Source organism: Neolamprologus multifasciatus, chromosome 15, assembly GCF_963576455.1.
Source record: "Neolamprologus multifasciatus chromosome 15, fNeoMul1.2, whole genome shotgun sequence".
Taxonomy (NCBI): domain Eukaryota; kingdom Metazoa; phylum Chordata; class Actinopteri; order Cichliformes; family Cichlidae; genus Neolamprologus; species Neolamprologus multifasciatus.
The window spans coordinates 14,259,585-14,271,663 of NC_140453.1; the positions used below are offsets into that span (position 1 = coordinate 14,259,585).

Sequence of the window (12,079 nt, forward strand, 5' to 3'; positions counted from 1 at the left end):
AGAGCCCACTACATCAGCTGAATTATCCGTATTAGAGACAACTAAACAAACAAACATCTGAAAATAAATGCATGGAAATTTTTATTAGGGGTCGCCAAAGCAGATGAAGGGGAAGCAGACTTCCCCTTCACTCCTGCCACTATTCTTCTTTTGCAAATCACTACTAATACTCATCTCCACCTACTCCACCCTGTCTGCGTGCTCTTCTTGCTTGGGATGGTTGACCCCAGGTATTTAAATTCATCCACCTGCACTCTCACTCCTCCTTTCTTCTTCACCCTCCCATTCACGCATGCATTCTATCTCACTTCTTCTGACTTTCATTGCTCTTCTCTACAGAGCATAAGTCCACCTCTCCAGGCTTTCTTCCAACTACTTTGTACTCTCACTATAGATCACAGTGTCGTCTCCTGCCTGACCTCATCTGTCACCCTGTCTATCACCACTGCAAACAAAAAGGGATTCAGAGCCGATTTTTGATGCAATCACACCTCCACCTTGAACCCATATGTTACTCCTACTGCACATCTCACCACTGCCTTGTTGTCCTCATGCAGTGTGGGATGAACACAGTGTTTGTGTGGGACAAAGAGAGACGCGTTCACAATGCTGGGATGTTGTGAAATATATAATATAGAATGCAACTTTTTTAACATTTTTACTAAGGAAATATAATAATAATAATAATAATAATAATAATAATAATAATAATAATAATAATAATAATAAAAGAAGGTGAAATTTATTCTCATTTATCACTTGTGATAGTTGCTGTATTCGAATATAGCTGCTTTTCTCACTGGTAACAGTCTTGGTAGTTTGGCATACCTGTTTTAAACAAATTATGACTCAGACATATTATGTCAATTCACATCATATTTTGTCCTGTGCAAAATTGAAATACATGTCTAGCAGGAGAAAAAATGACCAAAAATTTTCAATGATATTCATCAAAATCTGCAAAGCTGTAGCTTGCAGCCTTCTTTAGTGCACATAGCATTTTCTTGATTTGATTTTATTCATCTAATTAGAATAAAAAGCCCTCTTTTCACATACACTGCGTAAAAAGGCGAATTTTAGATGCATCTCCCACAGGACCTGTTAAAATGTGGAACACTCTCTCAAGATATGGGAGAGGAGGACAAGGAATAAAAATATACTTATCTGCCATTCCTGTTTTCTAATGAAGCATCACAGTTCCTCTCTTGTTATCATAAGCTTTCTCTAGACCACTTATTGATTAAATTATATTCAAAACTCCTTCTCTTTATTTAAATATAATAGTATAGTAGTATGTTTTCATCGAGCAAACACAAGCAATGCGAATACTCTGCAATGAATAATATCTCTGTCGCCACTGGGGGGCGCTGTGATAGCTTTCGGTTCTTCTCGCGCCTTTGTTTTGAAAGTAGCTTGTACCGGTGCATCATGGGATACAAAATGTTTCCTAAGGTAGCTAACTAGTGCTAATTTACCGGAGATAACTGGTTATAAACTCACAGTTTACCCCTTCTTAAAGTCTTTGTAGATAGAAAATATTAATATAATTTCAACTGCACCCAACTGTCGCTATGGTGAGTACAAAAGCTCAGGTTTAATAGCTTATAGCGGGGGGAATTTTTAGCTGTAGCTCTGTAAACGTAGCACTGTCTGCAACGTTTTTGTATAGCCATATCTCCGTATTCTTTCATTTATTTGGGGTTTTGTTATTCGTAGCTTTGCCAGCTTATCCAGGAGCTTTAAAGGGTGACCTGTTTCTTGTCACACACAAAACCCGCACATATACACACACGCAACACAAGCAATAATGATTTCTCTGCGTTTGCAGTCGGCAGAAGCGGACTGTAGAGTGTCCACCTCCTCCAGCTCCAGGAAGGATGAAAGGAAAAGATCCAGAAGCACAGGCAAGTTTTTCCCCAGTGCTTACCGGTTGCTCTTTCATTTTATATATTTTTTATTAGAGTTAACAGCTGAAGACACGTGACGTTACGGATGGACATAGATAAATAGATGAATAGATACTTAATTGATCTCAAGGGAAATTATAGCAGCCAACAGTGTAAAACAGTGTCTCATGTTGGTGACTGGTGATCAAAGAGTGGACTGATTGTTGCTGAAAAGAAGGAAAACTGACTGTTAAATTAGTGTTTACCTATTATGTTTACTATATATAGTTATAGTAGATGCAACATATCTCTCCAAATCTATCAAAGATTTGACTGAAAGTCTTCATTTTTTGTGAAGATATAGCAGCAAAAATACATAAAAGAGTTCACATTAGCAGAAAAACAATAAAACAGGACACATTTCCTTTCTGTTTCACTGCACCTAGAGCTATATAAATGCTTAAAAATAGTAAAAACCAGAGTACAAATTATGTTTGTGTATGTCATATTCAAAATGACACCTTAGTAACCAATTATACTCCCTTACTGTGTCTCGCTTCCAGACACTGTCAGACAAGGGAAATGCTGAATGGCTGCATTTGTAATTTTGTAAATATGGCTTACGTTAGTTTATTGTGTAATTACATTTTTGTTTTGCCCCTTTTTTTCAGGAAGAGAAAAAAGGAGGCGGAAACGCAGCCGTAGCAGATCTTCCTCATCATCCTCTTCCAGCTCATCGTCGTCGTCTTCGTCTGCATCGTCATCTTCATCGTCATCTTCGGGTTCTTCACGGTCATCCAGCCAAAATCGCAGCAGCTCTAGCAGTAGTGGTAAGTGTGCACTAAACGTCTGAAATGTATCTAAAGAGTCTTTTTTTTCTCCTGAAGTTTCTCATCACAGTGCTGATATCTGTTTGGATTCAGCTTAGTGTGTTATTTCTGTTCCTGTTAGACTCTCGCAGTAAATCCAGAAAACAGTCCAAGAAAAGGAGAAAGGAGAAACATAAAAAAGTAATTTACTATTCATTTGTTAGCTTATATTGCTAAAGAATTTTTAAGCCCCAAGAAAACTGAATTATGCTTTTTTCTTTTCTATCCAGAAAGGGAAGAAAGAGAAACGGTCTAAACGTAAGAAAGAAAAGAAGTCAAAAGGAGAGGAGGACAGCTCAGGACCTGTGCAGATCTCCAAGGTAGGAAAACATTCAGCAAAAACCTTTACGTGTTTCTGTTAGACGAGTGTTTTATATTGGTGCATTATATCATGTAAATATATTCATGCATTTGCAAACAGTTCTTTCACAGGAAGAATAGAGTGATTATTTTTTAAGATTATGGACTAGCACTTTAATCATTAGGTGTTCTCACAATGGCCCAAGATGAATTACAGAATAAGTCTATTCATCTTTATTCTTAGAATAAAACATGCAACAATTGCTACTCATCCTCCTCATCTTTGAGGTGGGAATAACAAAGCACACAAGCACCTGTCCAAATGAAGCTTGCCTCACCATGAAGTCCCCTCCAAAATCCTATAGACCATAAAGGACTTCTAATATCAAAGCCATCCATAATAGGTGGTAATATTCTTCATTTTACAACTTTGTTTTTAAAGAGTTGTGACTCCAGCCTGGCTAATATGACAGCCATTTTAAAGTCAGAACACCCAAACGTTTTATTCTTTAATTGTTTTGATCCATATTTCTTCATACTGTTACTGCAGGTGTGCATCTTCGCGTTTTCCAACATTTTTGTTCCATCCTTAACTTGGCTTTTATTTTGAAAATTGACCTCATTCTTTATTCTTTTCCTGTACCTGACTTCCTGCCATCCTCATACGCCATGTGCAGCTTCCATGCATAATAAACCCAGTGCTGTGTTAAGCATCACAGAACAAAGAGCCGTTTCTGGGACATGCTGTGGTGCATTTCTTCAAATTGCAAGTGTTGTCTTGAGTACAGCCTGTGTTTGCATTGATATTGGAATGTGATAAAGCCTGTCTGGCATTTTCCTGGGATTAGTTAGAAGTTGAACTGATAAGATTCTTTAACATTAAATGTGTTTTTCTTTCAGTATTTGAAGGACAGGAAAAAGGGCAAATACAGCATGATTTCAGGGAAGAAGATAAAGATGAAAGTAAAGAAATCAAAGAAAGACAAACAGGTAAGCAATCAGATGGGCCTTTTTGTAGTTTATAGATTGTTTGTGTTTTTTTTCACTTGCCTTATGTTTGCTTTGTTTTCTTACAGCGAGACAAAAATCGAGCAGAGCTTCTGGAGTTCTTGAACTCTACCCTGTAATCCCGCTGTGAACACCGGTCCTGTTTGTCAGGCCCAGACACCTCAGCAGATCTCAGGAAAAAATAAAAGCAGAGTTTTCTGAGAAGGAAAAGATGACTGTAAATTGAGTTGCCACAGAGAGGCAGCAGCAACGTTGCCGGAGTGCAGGAGGAGATATTTCTGTGGGCAAAACAAGAAGCATTCACACCGCAGGCTCATGATGTAAGCGGTGTTATTATTAAGCAGTTGGGTAAGTTCATCTGTGGTCCACCAGATGGAAATAAAGTTGCTCACCTGCTTCTGACTTCTCAGATTTGCTTGCAGTTTGTCATCTCTTTCAAAAGAAGAACTCCCTAATTAGGTCGCAACATACCATTTCACAAAATACTGAATTCAGTCAGTAATTGGTTCAGAAGAGGTATGGGCTTAGATCTATATGTGTCTTCCATGTGTGAAGCTGGCTCCAACATTACCCACAGTGTATCTCAGCCACCGGCAGCCTGGTCGGAGTCTCGTGTAGCAACAAAAAGAGGACTGATCAAGTCACACCCTCTGATTTTCTTTTTTAATAAACCTGATTTAAAGATTTGAAAACAGACTTTGCTGTTCTTCTTTCAGCTCTTAGTTACTTTCCCCATTCATAGCAGCCTTCCTACATTTAGAATGGTTTCGTACGTTCATTTTCTGCTTGTAGCTGATGAGAATTGTGGTTGCAAAAGTGCAAGTCTGATTGTGTGTTGAAATAAGTTTTTAACATGTATATTATGTTAAAAATGCGAATCGACTCTGTATTGTTGAATTATTATAGTAATTCTTATTCAAAACCATTTATTCTCTCATGAACAATGTTTCAAAATCAGTTATTTTTATTGTATTGACATATAAAAACACAGACACTGTCAGTTCCTCTTGTGTGGAGACGATGTCAAGATGTTTATGGATGATGGATGAAACCTTTTATGTATTGCTGAATAATGGTGGGTGACAAATGGAGCAGAAACAGCAATTAAAGTGCGTCAAAGCTTTTACTTTGATCTGACAGGCTTTGATGATTAATTCCTCTTCCCCCAACCCCTCCCCTCCAACACCCTCTTGCAAATAAAGAGCACAGGAAGAGAGCTTTCAGTTCACCGACCTTGGATGATGAATTATGTTCCTGGGTCCTTCTGTGCAGTTCAGGAGGGAACGCGTGACTCACCTTCTCATTGGATTAAGTCATTTGTTTTAAGACTATTTTCCTTCTATACAAAAACTGTATGAACAAAATGTATAGCCCAGTCCTGCCTGTGTAGTCTGACCTAGCACCAAGTTTCTCCTCCCAATAAACAGCAGTTTAAATTCGATTAATTTCCCTATTAGGCTACATTAAAAAGCCTTCAGTGCTTAGATGCCAAATCTCTGCAAAATGAAAGAGGCATCACTTCAAGTAGTGATAATCTCATGAAAATTCTTTCAAGTACTGAAAAATATTTAAAATATGATAAACTAGAAAAAAGACACTTCAGATAGGAGAGTAAAGCAGAGTTAAATGCTGATTGGTACTGTACTGTAAAACCAGGAGGACAGATGGACTCATCCTCTCTCCTGGTGCAAAAGTGGACACTGCTACAAAGCATCAGTCCTACTGAAACGTCCCACCATCATCATTATCATCATTATCATCATCACCATCTCTGTCCCGTGAACTCCCGCATCAAACAATCTTACTGCTGCCGGTTCCTTTGTATCTAAAGTCAGGCATGCTCCACACTCTCTGCATCTTCTCGTCCTTGTCCATCCCTCTCTCCACGTCCTCTGACACGGTTTTGAGGTCGCTTAGACCCGCCCCTTCAGCTGCAGCAGAGGTCAGGCCCACTGTGCTTCCAAACGGGTTGATCTTGATCCGCGATCTAAAGTTCATGAGGGAAACGCTCATGACACGTTTGTTGTTCCACTGGCGAGCAAGTCGCTCCGCCTCCTGCTCCTCCTTCAGGTGATCCAGAGCCTCCATGAGGACAGAGCGAAACAGACCAGAAACTTCATGCACTTCAGGCTCATTGGCCTGCATGGCCTCCCTGAACCTGTGCAAAGAAATGAAACAGTGATTGTGTTGTTGTTAGTGCGATGGTTTTGTAATTGCCTTTTTTATAAGGTTGTTTTGTGCACCCTTTCTACAAAAAGATGCCATTAAAAATGTTTTTCATTTAAAAAATATGAACATTATTAGCAATTAGCTTCTAACTAACTCATACGACAAGTTTGAATCATTTAGAGTCACATTTCCCACCTCTATATACTTGTTAGGTTCAGATGCTTGTAAACAAAAACATCAAATCAGCTAATCGCACAGAAGCAGCTCAGTGCATTTAGGAATGGAGACTTCATAGAGACGACCAGCTGAAGCTCAAACTGAACATCAAAAGGGGCAAAAGAAAGGACATTTGCTACAAGACAGACTGGTCTCTAAGTATTTCAGAAACTGCTAATCTGCAATTATCTAACAAGCAGTTTTATTAGATGAAATCTGAGCATTGTGAGATAACAAATGGTGGAAACTAAGTTCTTTGTCTTGTGTCCTTAATGAGTCCAGTGGAGTGACAGCAGATGCCTTTTAATACAAACGTGCTCACATTATAACACCTGCTTGCTCTTCTAGCTGTGAATCACTTGAGATCCTCAAAGCAGGACTGTCTATATACATGCTTTGCTTTTTCTTTTTTTTTTTAAGTAAAGTGCATGTGTGAAAGCGACTATGGTCAAATGATCTGATAAAAGGATGCTGGAACTGCACAAGTCAGTTAATGAGCATCATCATTTTCTAGCAAATTCTGTGTTTCTTTTGTCGGTACGTTCGATAAATTGAATCTTTCACACGTCCCATGACATGTAATGCTCAGAGCCATCTTAACCTGCCTGTAACAGATGAGGATCCACATGATGGCAAATGTTCCTCCTATGCCAACAAGTGCCTGAGGCCCTAACAAACCTTTAAATAGAAAACCTGGGAACCAGTTGCTCAGTAAGTACTTCAAACTGACTCCTAATTGGCCTTTTGATCAACTCATGCTAGCTCAGATTTAGCATCTCTGCTGTTGCTTTTATGATTCCAATTTTAGAAATACAGTGAAATATTCCTATTAAGGATACAATTTAGTTTGGCAAGACATTTTAAAAGAAACGGAAATCCATCCTTAGGCCTTCATATGTCATGATCCTGGGCTGACTTCTCAACCCTAGTAATCTCACTCGATTATAATAAATACTAGTTAAATGTATTATCTAAGGTGAGATGTTCAAAAACGTGTTATTAATGTGTTTGGCTGGCACAAAACTTTTCTTTTCGGTTGTAAAACAGATTAAAAATTAACCAACTTTACCAACAGAGTCAATCAGTTTCATTTTATGTATGAAATTGAGTAAGTTTAATATAAATTTAAAGATGACACTTTTAACAATTCCCCAGAAATCAGACTCACCAGATGGAATATCTAACCTAAAAATGCTTGTTTAAAAAAAAAAAAAAAAAAACACTTATTTTGGGGCGGGGGGATCTCCCAGTTGCCCTGTAGCAGCTGGAAAAGGCCCCAGTCTCCCTTCTACCTTGAACTGGACAAAAATGGATGAAGAAATGCAATTTTACTTTGTTAAATACACTTTATAGTAAGACAGGTGAGTTCTTTGCCCACATGAGGCAAACTGAGATTGCAAAAACATGGTCATCTTGGTCCCTGCTGCGTTGGTGACTTCCACTTACCATTTAGCACCTCACCTCTTACTCACATTAACGCTGTTAAACTCTAACAAGGCACATGGAACCTCTGCAGCTTTCTACGAACAGACGCTAAGATGAGTTCAGGAAGTCTCTGTCGGAGATTAAATGGCTTTGAATGCACCAGAGCATTAAAGTCACGCGTCAAATGACGGAGAAGCTGGCCACCTTATCAGTTTGCCTCACAAAACCTTCCCCTGGTCTGTGCCAAAGAAGACGCTTAAGTGTGTCTTGTAAAAGTGTTAACACAAACAGAATTAGGGAGGGGTTATAGTTGGTTACAGACACAGACCAGTAGCCATTCCTGTTATAAGTTTTTGAAGACCACCAGAGTGCCACATGCCTAGTTGATGCAATGTAGTCTCAAACTGTCACAAAAGATTTTGTTGTCTTAAAAGGAATCAACACAGTCAGCGACAATACTCAGGTTAGTGTGGATTTTAAATGATACTCAGTTGGTACTAAAGGGTCTAAACTGTGCCAAAAAATATGCCTCATGCATTACACCACCAGGAGTTTAAACACTGATACAAGGCAAGATGGAACTATGCTTTCTGACCCTACTATCTGAATAATGTACCAGAAATCAGGATAGAAGTGGCACTCAATGTGGTCTTCTGCTGCTGTAGCCCACCTGCTTCGAGGTTTAGCGTGATGAATAACAAGGTGTATTCAGCATGGTTATGCATGGTTGCATAACCATCAGCTTGAAGTCCAGTCATTCTCCTCTGAACTGCCGTTCACTGGATATTTTGTCTATCCAGTTTAAATATCTCCACTCTGATGCTCAATTTGAACATCAGCAGGTTGTCTTGAACATGTCTACCTTTCTAAATGCATGAGTTGCTGCCACGATATTTGCTGATTCGTTATTTGCATTAACAAGCAGTTGAACAAGTGGAAGTAATGAAGTGTCCAGTGGGTGTGTCTATAAATATCTGAGCGGGAAAAATTTAAAAAGGCCAGATCCAACTTAGCCTCTTTTCTGCCCTAGTACTTAGGAAGCATGCTAACACAGCAGTCCCCAACCCCCGGGCCATATGAGTCGTTTGGTACCGGCAGAGAGTTGAGGCTCGGGTGTGAAATTTATGTTTTTTAGGGTTTTATCGGTTTTTATCGTTGTTGTTTTTCCCCCCGTCTGTCATGAATAAATCTTCTTTTTTGGTACCGGTTCTGGTTTTGTTTTGTTATTTATCCGCAACACCTTATAGGCCAGTCCGTGAAAATATCGTCGGACATAAACCGGTCCGTGGTACAAAAAAGGTTGGAGACAGCTGTGCTAACACACAAAACCAAAATAGCAGTAAACTTTGTACCACACGCGTTGGTTATGGGTATTGTTACAAAAAATAAATACAATTATATATTTAAATACATTCTTACAACATTGGTGATCTTATCTTTCAACTCGAAGCACAAATCTTTTTCTAATAAATAAAGCTAAGGTTAGCATGCTTGCTAGCTAAATATCTTTATTTATTCATTGCACTGTGTGAATGTATGTGATTGTGCTGTCATTATTATCCAGTGTTAAATAATGTGTCAATAAATTTAATCTCTGTGGGGTTTTTTTCTTCTTCTTCTTAGAGAATAGATGCTAACTTGTAGCTATCCTCATTCATTTCATAAGTAGTCATGAGATAGTAGCTCTGAAGTCAAACTGTCTTCACATTTAATAAAATTAAAGTAGATTTTTGGCGACAAGGAAACAATATGGTATACTGCTAAACTGCTATAGTGATTTTCATTTCACGCCTACTCGCTATCACCTTACTTGAGTATGACCAGCCCACAACAGGATGGGGGCACCTTGGCACAGAGGTCCTCCAGGCCAAGCCTCTCGCCTGTACTGATATTGTAGGTGGACCGGGGCGTGCTGGCTAGCCAGCTGTAGTCGACCCCAGTCTTCGTGCGTCGGTACTCGTTCTCCCTCTCTCTCTGCTGCTTCTCAGACTCCTTCAGCTGCCAGCTGAACTCGAGCATCAGGGTGTCGGTGACCACATCGGCCGGGTCCCGGCGGGGAGTCCGGTAATACGGCTCGTTCCAGCTGAACCAGGAGGCCATGGCCGCGTGCGTCCTCCTTCACTGTTCCCTGATGAGGGGGAATGACAAGCAGACTTCAAGTTTATTTCTGAAAGGCTGTGTCTGTGAGAACAGAGCATTCATTCAAACAGGCCACAAAGTCAAAATCAGCCTAATCCCAGATGAGCTGAACTGAGCCCACATCAGCTGACGACTCAGCTGGCGCTCTTTTATGCATCCAACTGGCAATACAGGTTGCGCTATTTAATCTGCATTAACCTGCCAGTTCCTGGACATCTGCAAGCCACTTTGCAACCCACCTCTGTTGCCTGCTCTGCTCTGTGAGCATTTTCGCTTCTGCTGTCCCAGAGCCACACTGCCAAATATGAATTATAGTAGATGGAAATAACATTCTTATTCTCAATAGAGTGATAAAGAAATAAATAATGTGTTTAGAAAGAGACACGCTTGAAATGTTTAATTAGAATCTGTGGATGTTTGAAAATGGTACCAATAAAACATAACAAACAGCACAGGGTTGACCTGCAACGAGTTTTAATGAACATTCATTTTGTAAAACAAAGCATCCTCTGAAGTGTGTTCGATATCTGCATATTTTTCAAAAAGACAACATCCACCATGCTGCGTCGGCTCTTTGTTCTGCAGGTGTCATATCTGCTCCAAAGGATCTCTATTCAAGCCCATCAATAGTGGGCCTTTTGTTAGCTTGTATTAAAAGGCACAGCTGTGCAGGCCACTGATTCTTATGTCGTGAGTCATTATTTAGGATTTTAAAGCATTGATTTTACATGATGGGACTTTGGCACCTTTTTTTTCTAAATGAAAAACACTGTTTCCGATTCACAGCTTCGAAGCTGACAAATCTAAGTCCCATTTTTAGTGTTTTTTCTAGTATAGATGTTGTTTTCAGCATGACCAGCCCCTTTAATGCTTGACCACAGTGTTTTTATGGTAGGTTAATCTATTTACATGCTGGAGGTATCTTCTGGACCACATCAGTTGTACATGCGCCTCCAGGTGCTGTGGCTACAATAAAACATGCGCTGAGAAAAGGTTTCACAACAGAGCGATGGAGTGAGCTTACAGCCCTACCTCGACCCCAAGTGGCCAGCACTTTAACCCCTAAAAATGGAGCAAGTAAAAGAGTCACTGCATCAGTATGTTTTACATCAGGAAGGATAAAGGCTGCATTTTTCAATCTATCAAGTAATCAGAAAACAAAACAATCTGATAGCATCTTCTTTTTAATCAGAAGTCTAAAATATTAAACTTGCTAGGAAGTAAAGTCAGAAAATAGGTGAGTCTTTTAAAGAGAAATGACATAAACTAAAACCACAAAATAACCAAGCATTTAAAGACCTTTAATCTCAAGTTGTTTTTGTAATATTTGTTAATAAATGACCTAAAAGATCACTGGATTTCCAGCCATTGTCAATTAATTTCTCTGTCAATAGCAACCATATAAACTGACCACTCCTTTCAGCCCTGAATTGGAGACTGGTCTGCTGCTCTCTTTCAGGACTCCAAATCTGAGTGATTTCTTATTTATAAGTGGCGTGAATACCAGAAGAAAAAATACATGCCTTTCTGAAGTCAGTTTTTCAGCCTTTATTTTGAACCAGCTTGTTGCTTCAAAGAATGCCTTACCTCTTCCTTGTTTCTGAAGTTTTCTTTGGTCTCCACAGATATAAAATCACCGTAGAGCCGAACAGTAAAAGTCCTCAGGAAGCAGAAGAGCTGGGTGGATGTCGAAGAGATTGGCTGAATGAAACGCAGAGAGAAGAGAGAGGAGAAATGGTTTTTCTCTCGCCTCCTCTTCCATCCTCTCTCAGCATTATCGCCACCTCTCGCTCTCCCCTCCTCCTCCCAGGAGCCTCTCTGGCCTGCCTTTACTTGTTGCGGGAGGTTGGGGGCACCATCTCCAATGGGAGCCGTTGGATCATGGCCCCTGATGAAGTGCTTATGTAGCTCTTTACGATCCACCGTTGCCATAGAGACGCTTGTAAGCCTATTTGTCCACAATAAGCTCCATCAGCTGAAAAGGGAGCCTGAGAGCGATGAAGAGGCAGATAAACAGGACAGAGTGGGTTGAGCAGCGAGAAGGAAAGAGGAAGACAAATCAAAGAA

The 12,079-nt window shown here is 39.8% G+C and overlaps 2 protein-coding genes across 2 annotated transcripts; one reads left to right on the top strand and one right to left on the bottom strand.

Annotated features, from left to right (window-relative positions):
• Window positions 1-1,388: 1,388 nt before the first annotated feature.
• LOC146501780 (uncharacterized) lies at window positions 1,389-5,189 on the top strand. The gene is made up of 7 exons (XM_085133867.1): window positions 1,389-1,574; window positions 1,829-1,908; window positions 2,562-2,716; window positions 2,838-2,896; window positions 2,986-3,075; window positions 3,956-4,045; window positions 4,132-5,189. Exons 1-7 carry the CDS (start codon window positions 1,572-1,574, stop codon window positions 4,180-4,182), a joined length of 528 nt encoding a protein of 175 aa, XP_084989993.1. The 5' UTR covers window positions 1,389-1,571; the 3' UTR covers window positions 4,183-5,189.
• On the bottom strand, window positions 4,547-11,878 carry rd3 (retinal degeneration 3, GUCY2D regulator). The gene is made up of 3 exons (XM_085133866.1): window positions 11,600-11,878; window positions 9,684-10,001; window positions 4,547-6,221 (listed from the first exon to the last, which is right to left on the bottom strand). The coding sequence occupies exons 2-3, from the start codon at window positions 9,971-9,973 to the stop codon at window positions 5,855-5,857; spliced, it is 657 nt and encodes a 218-aa protein (XP_084989992.1). The 5' UTR covers window positions 9,974-10,001; window positions 11,600-11,878; the 3' UTR covers window positions 4,547-5,854.
• Window positions 11,879-12,079: the final 201 nt, after the last annotated feature.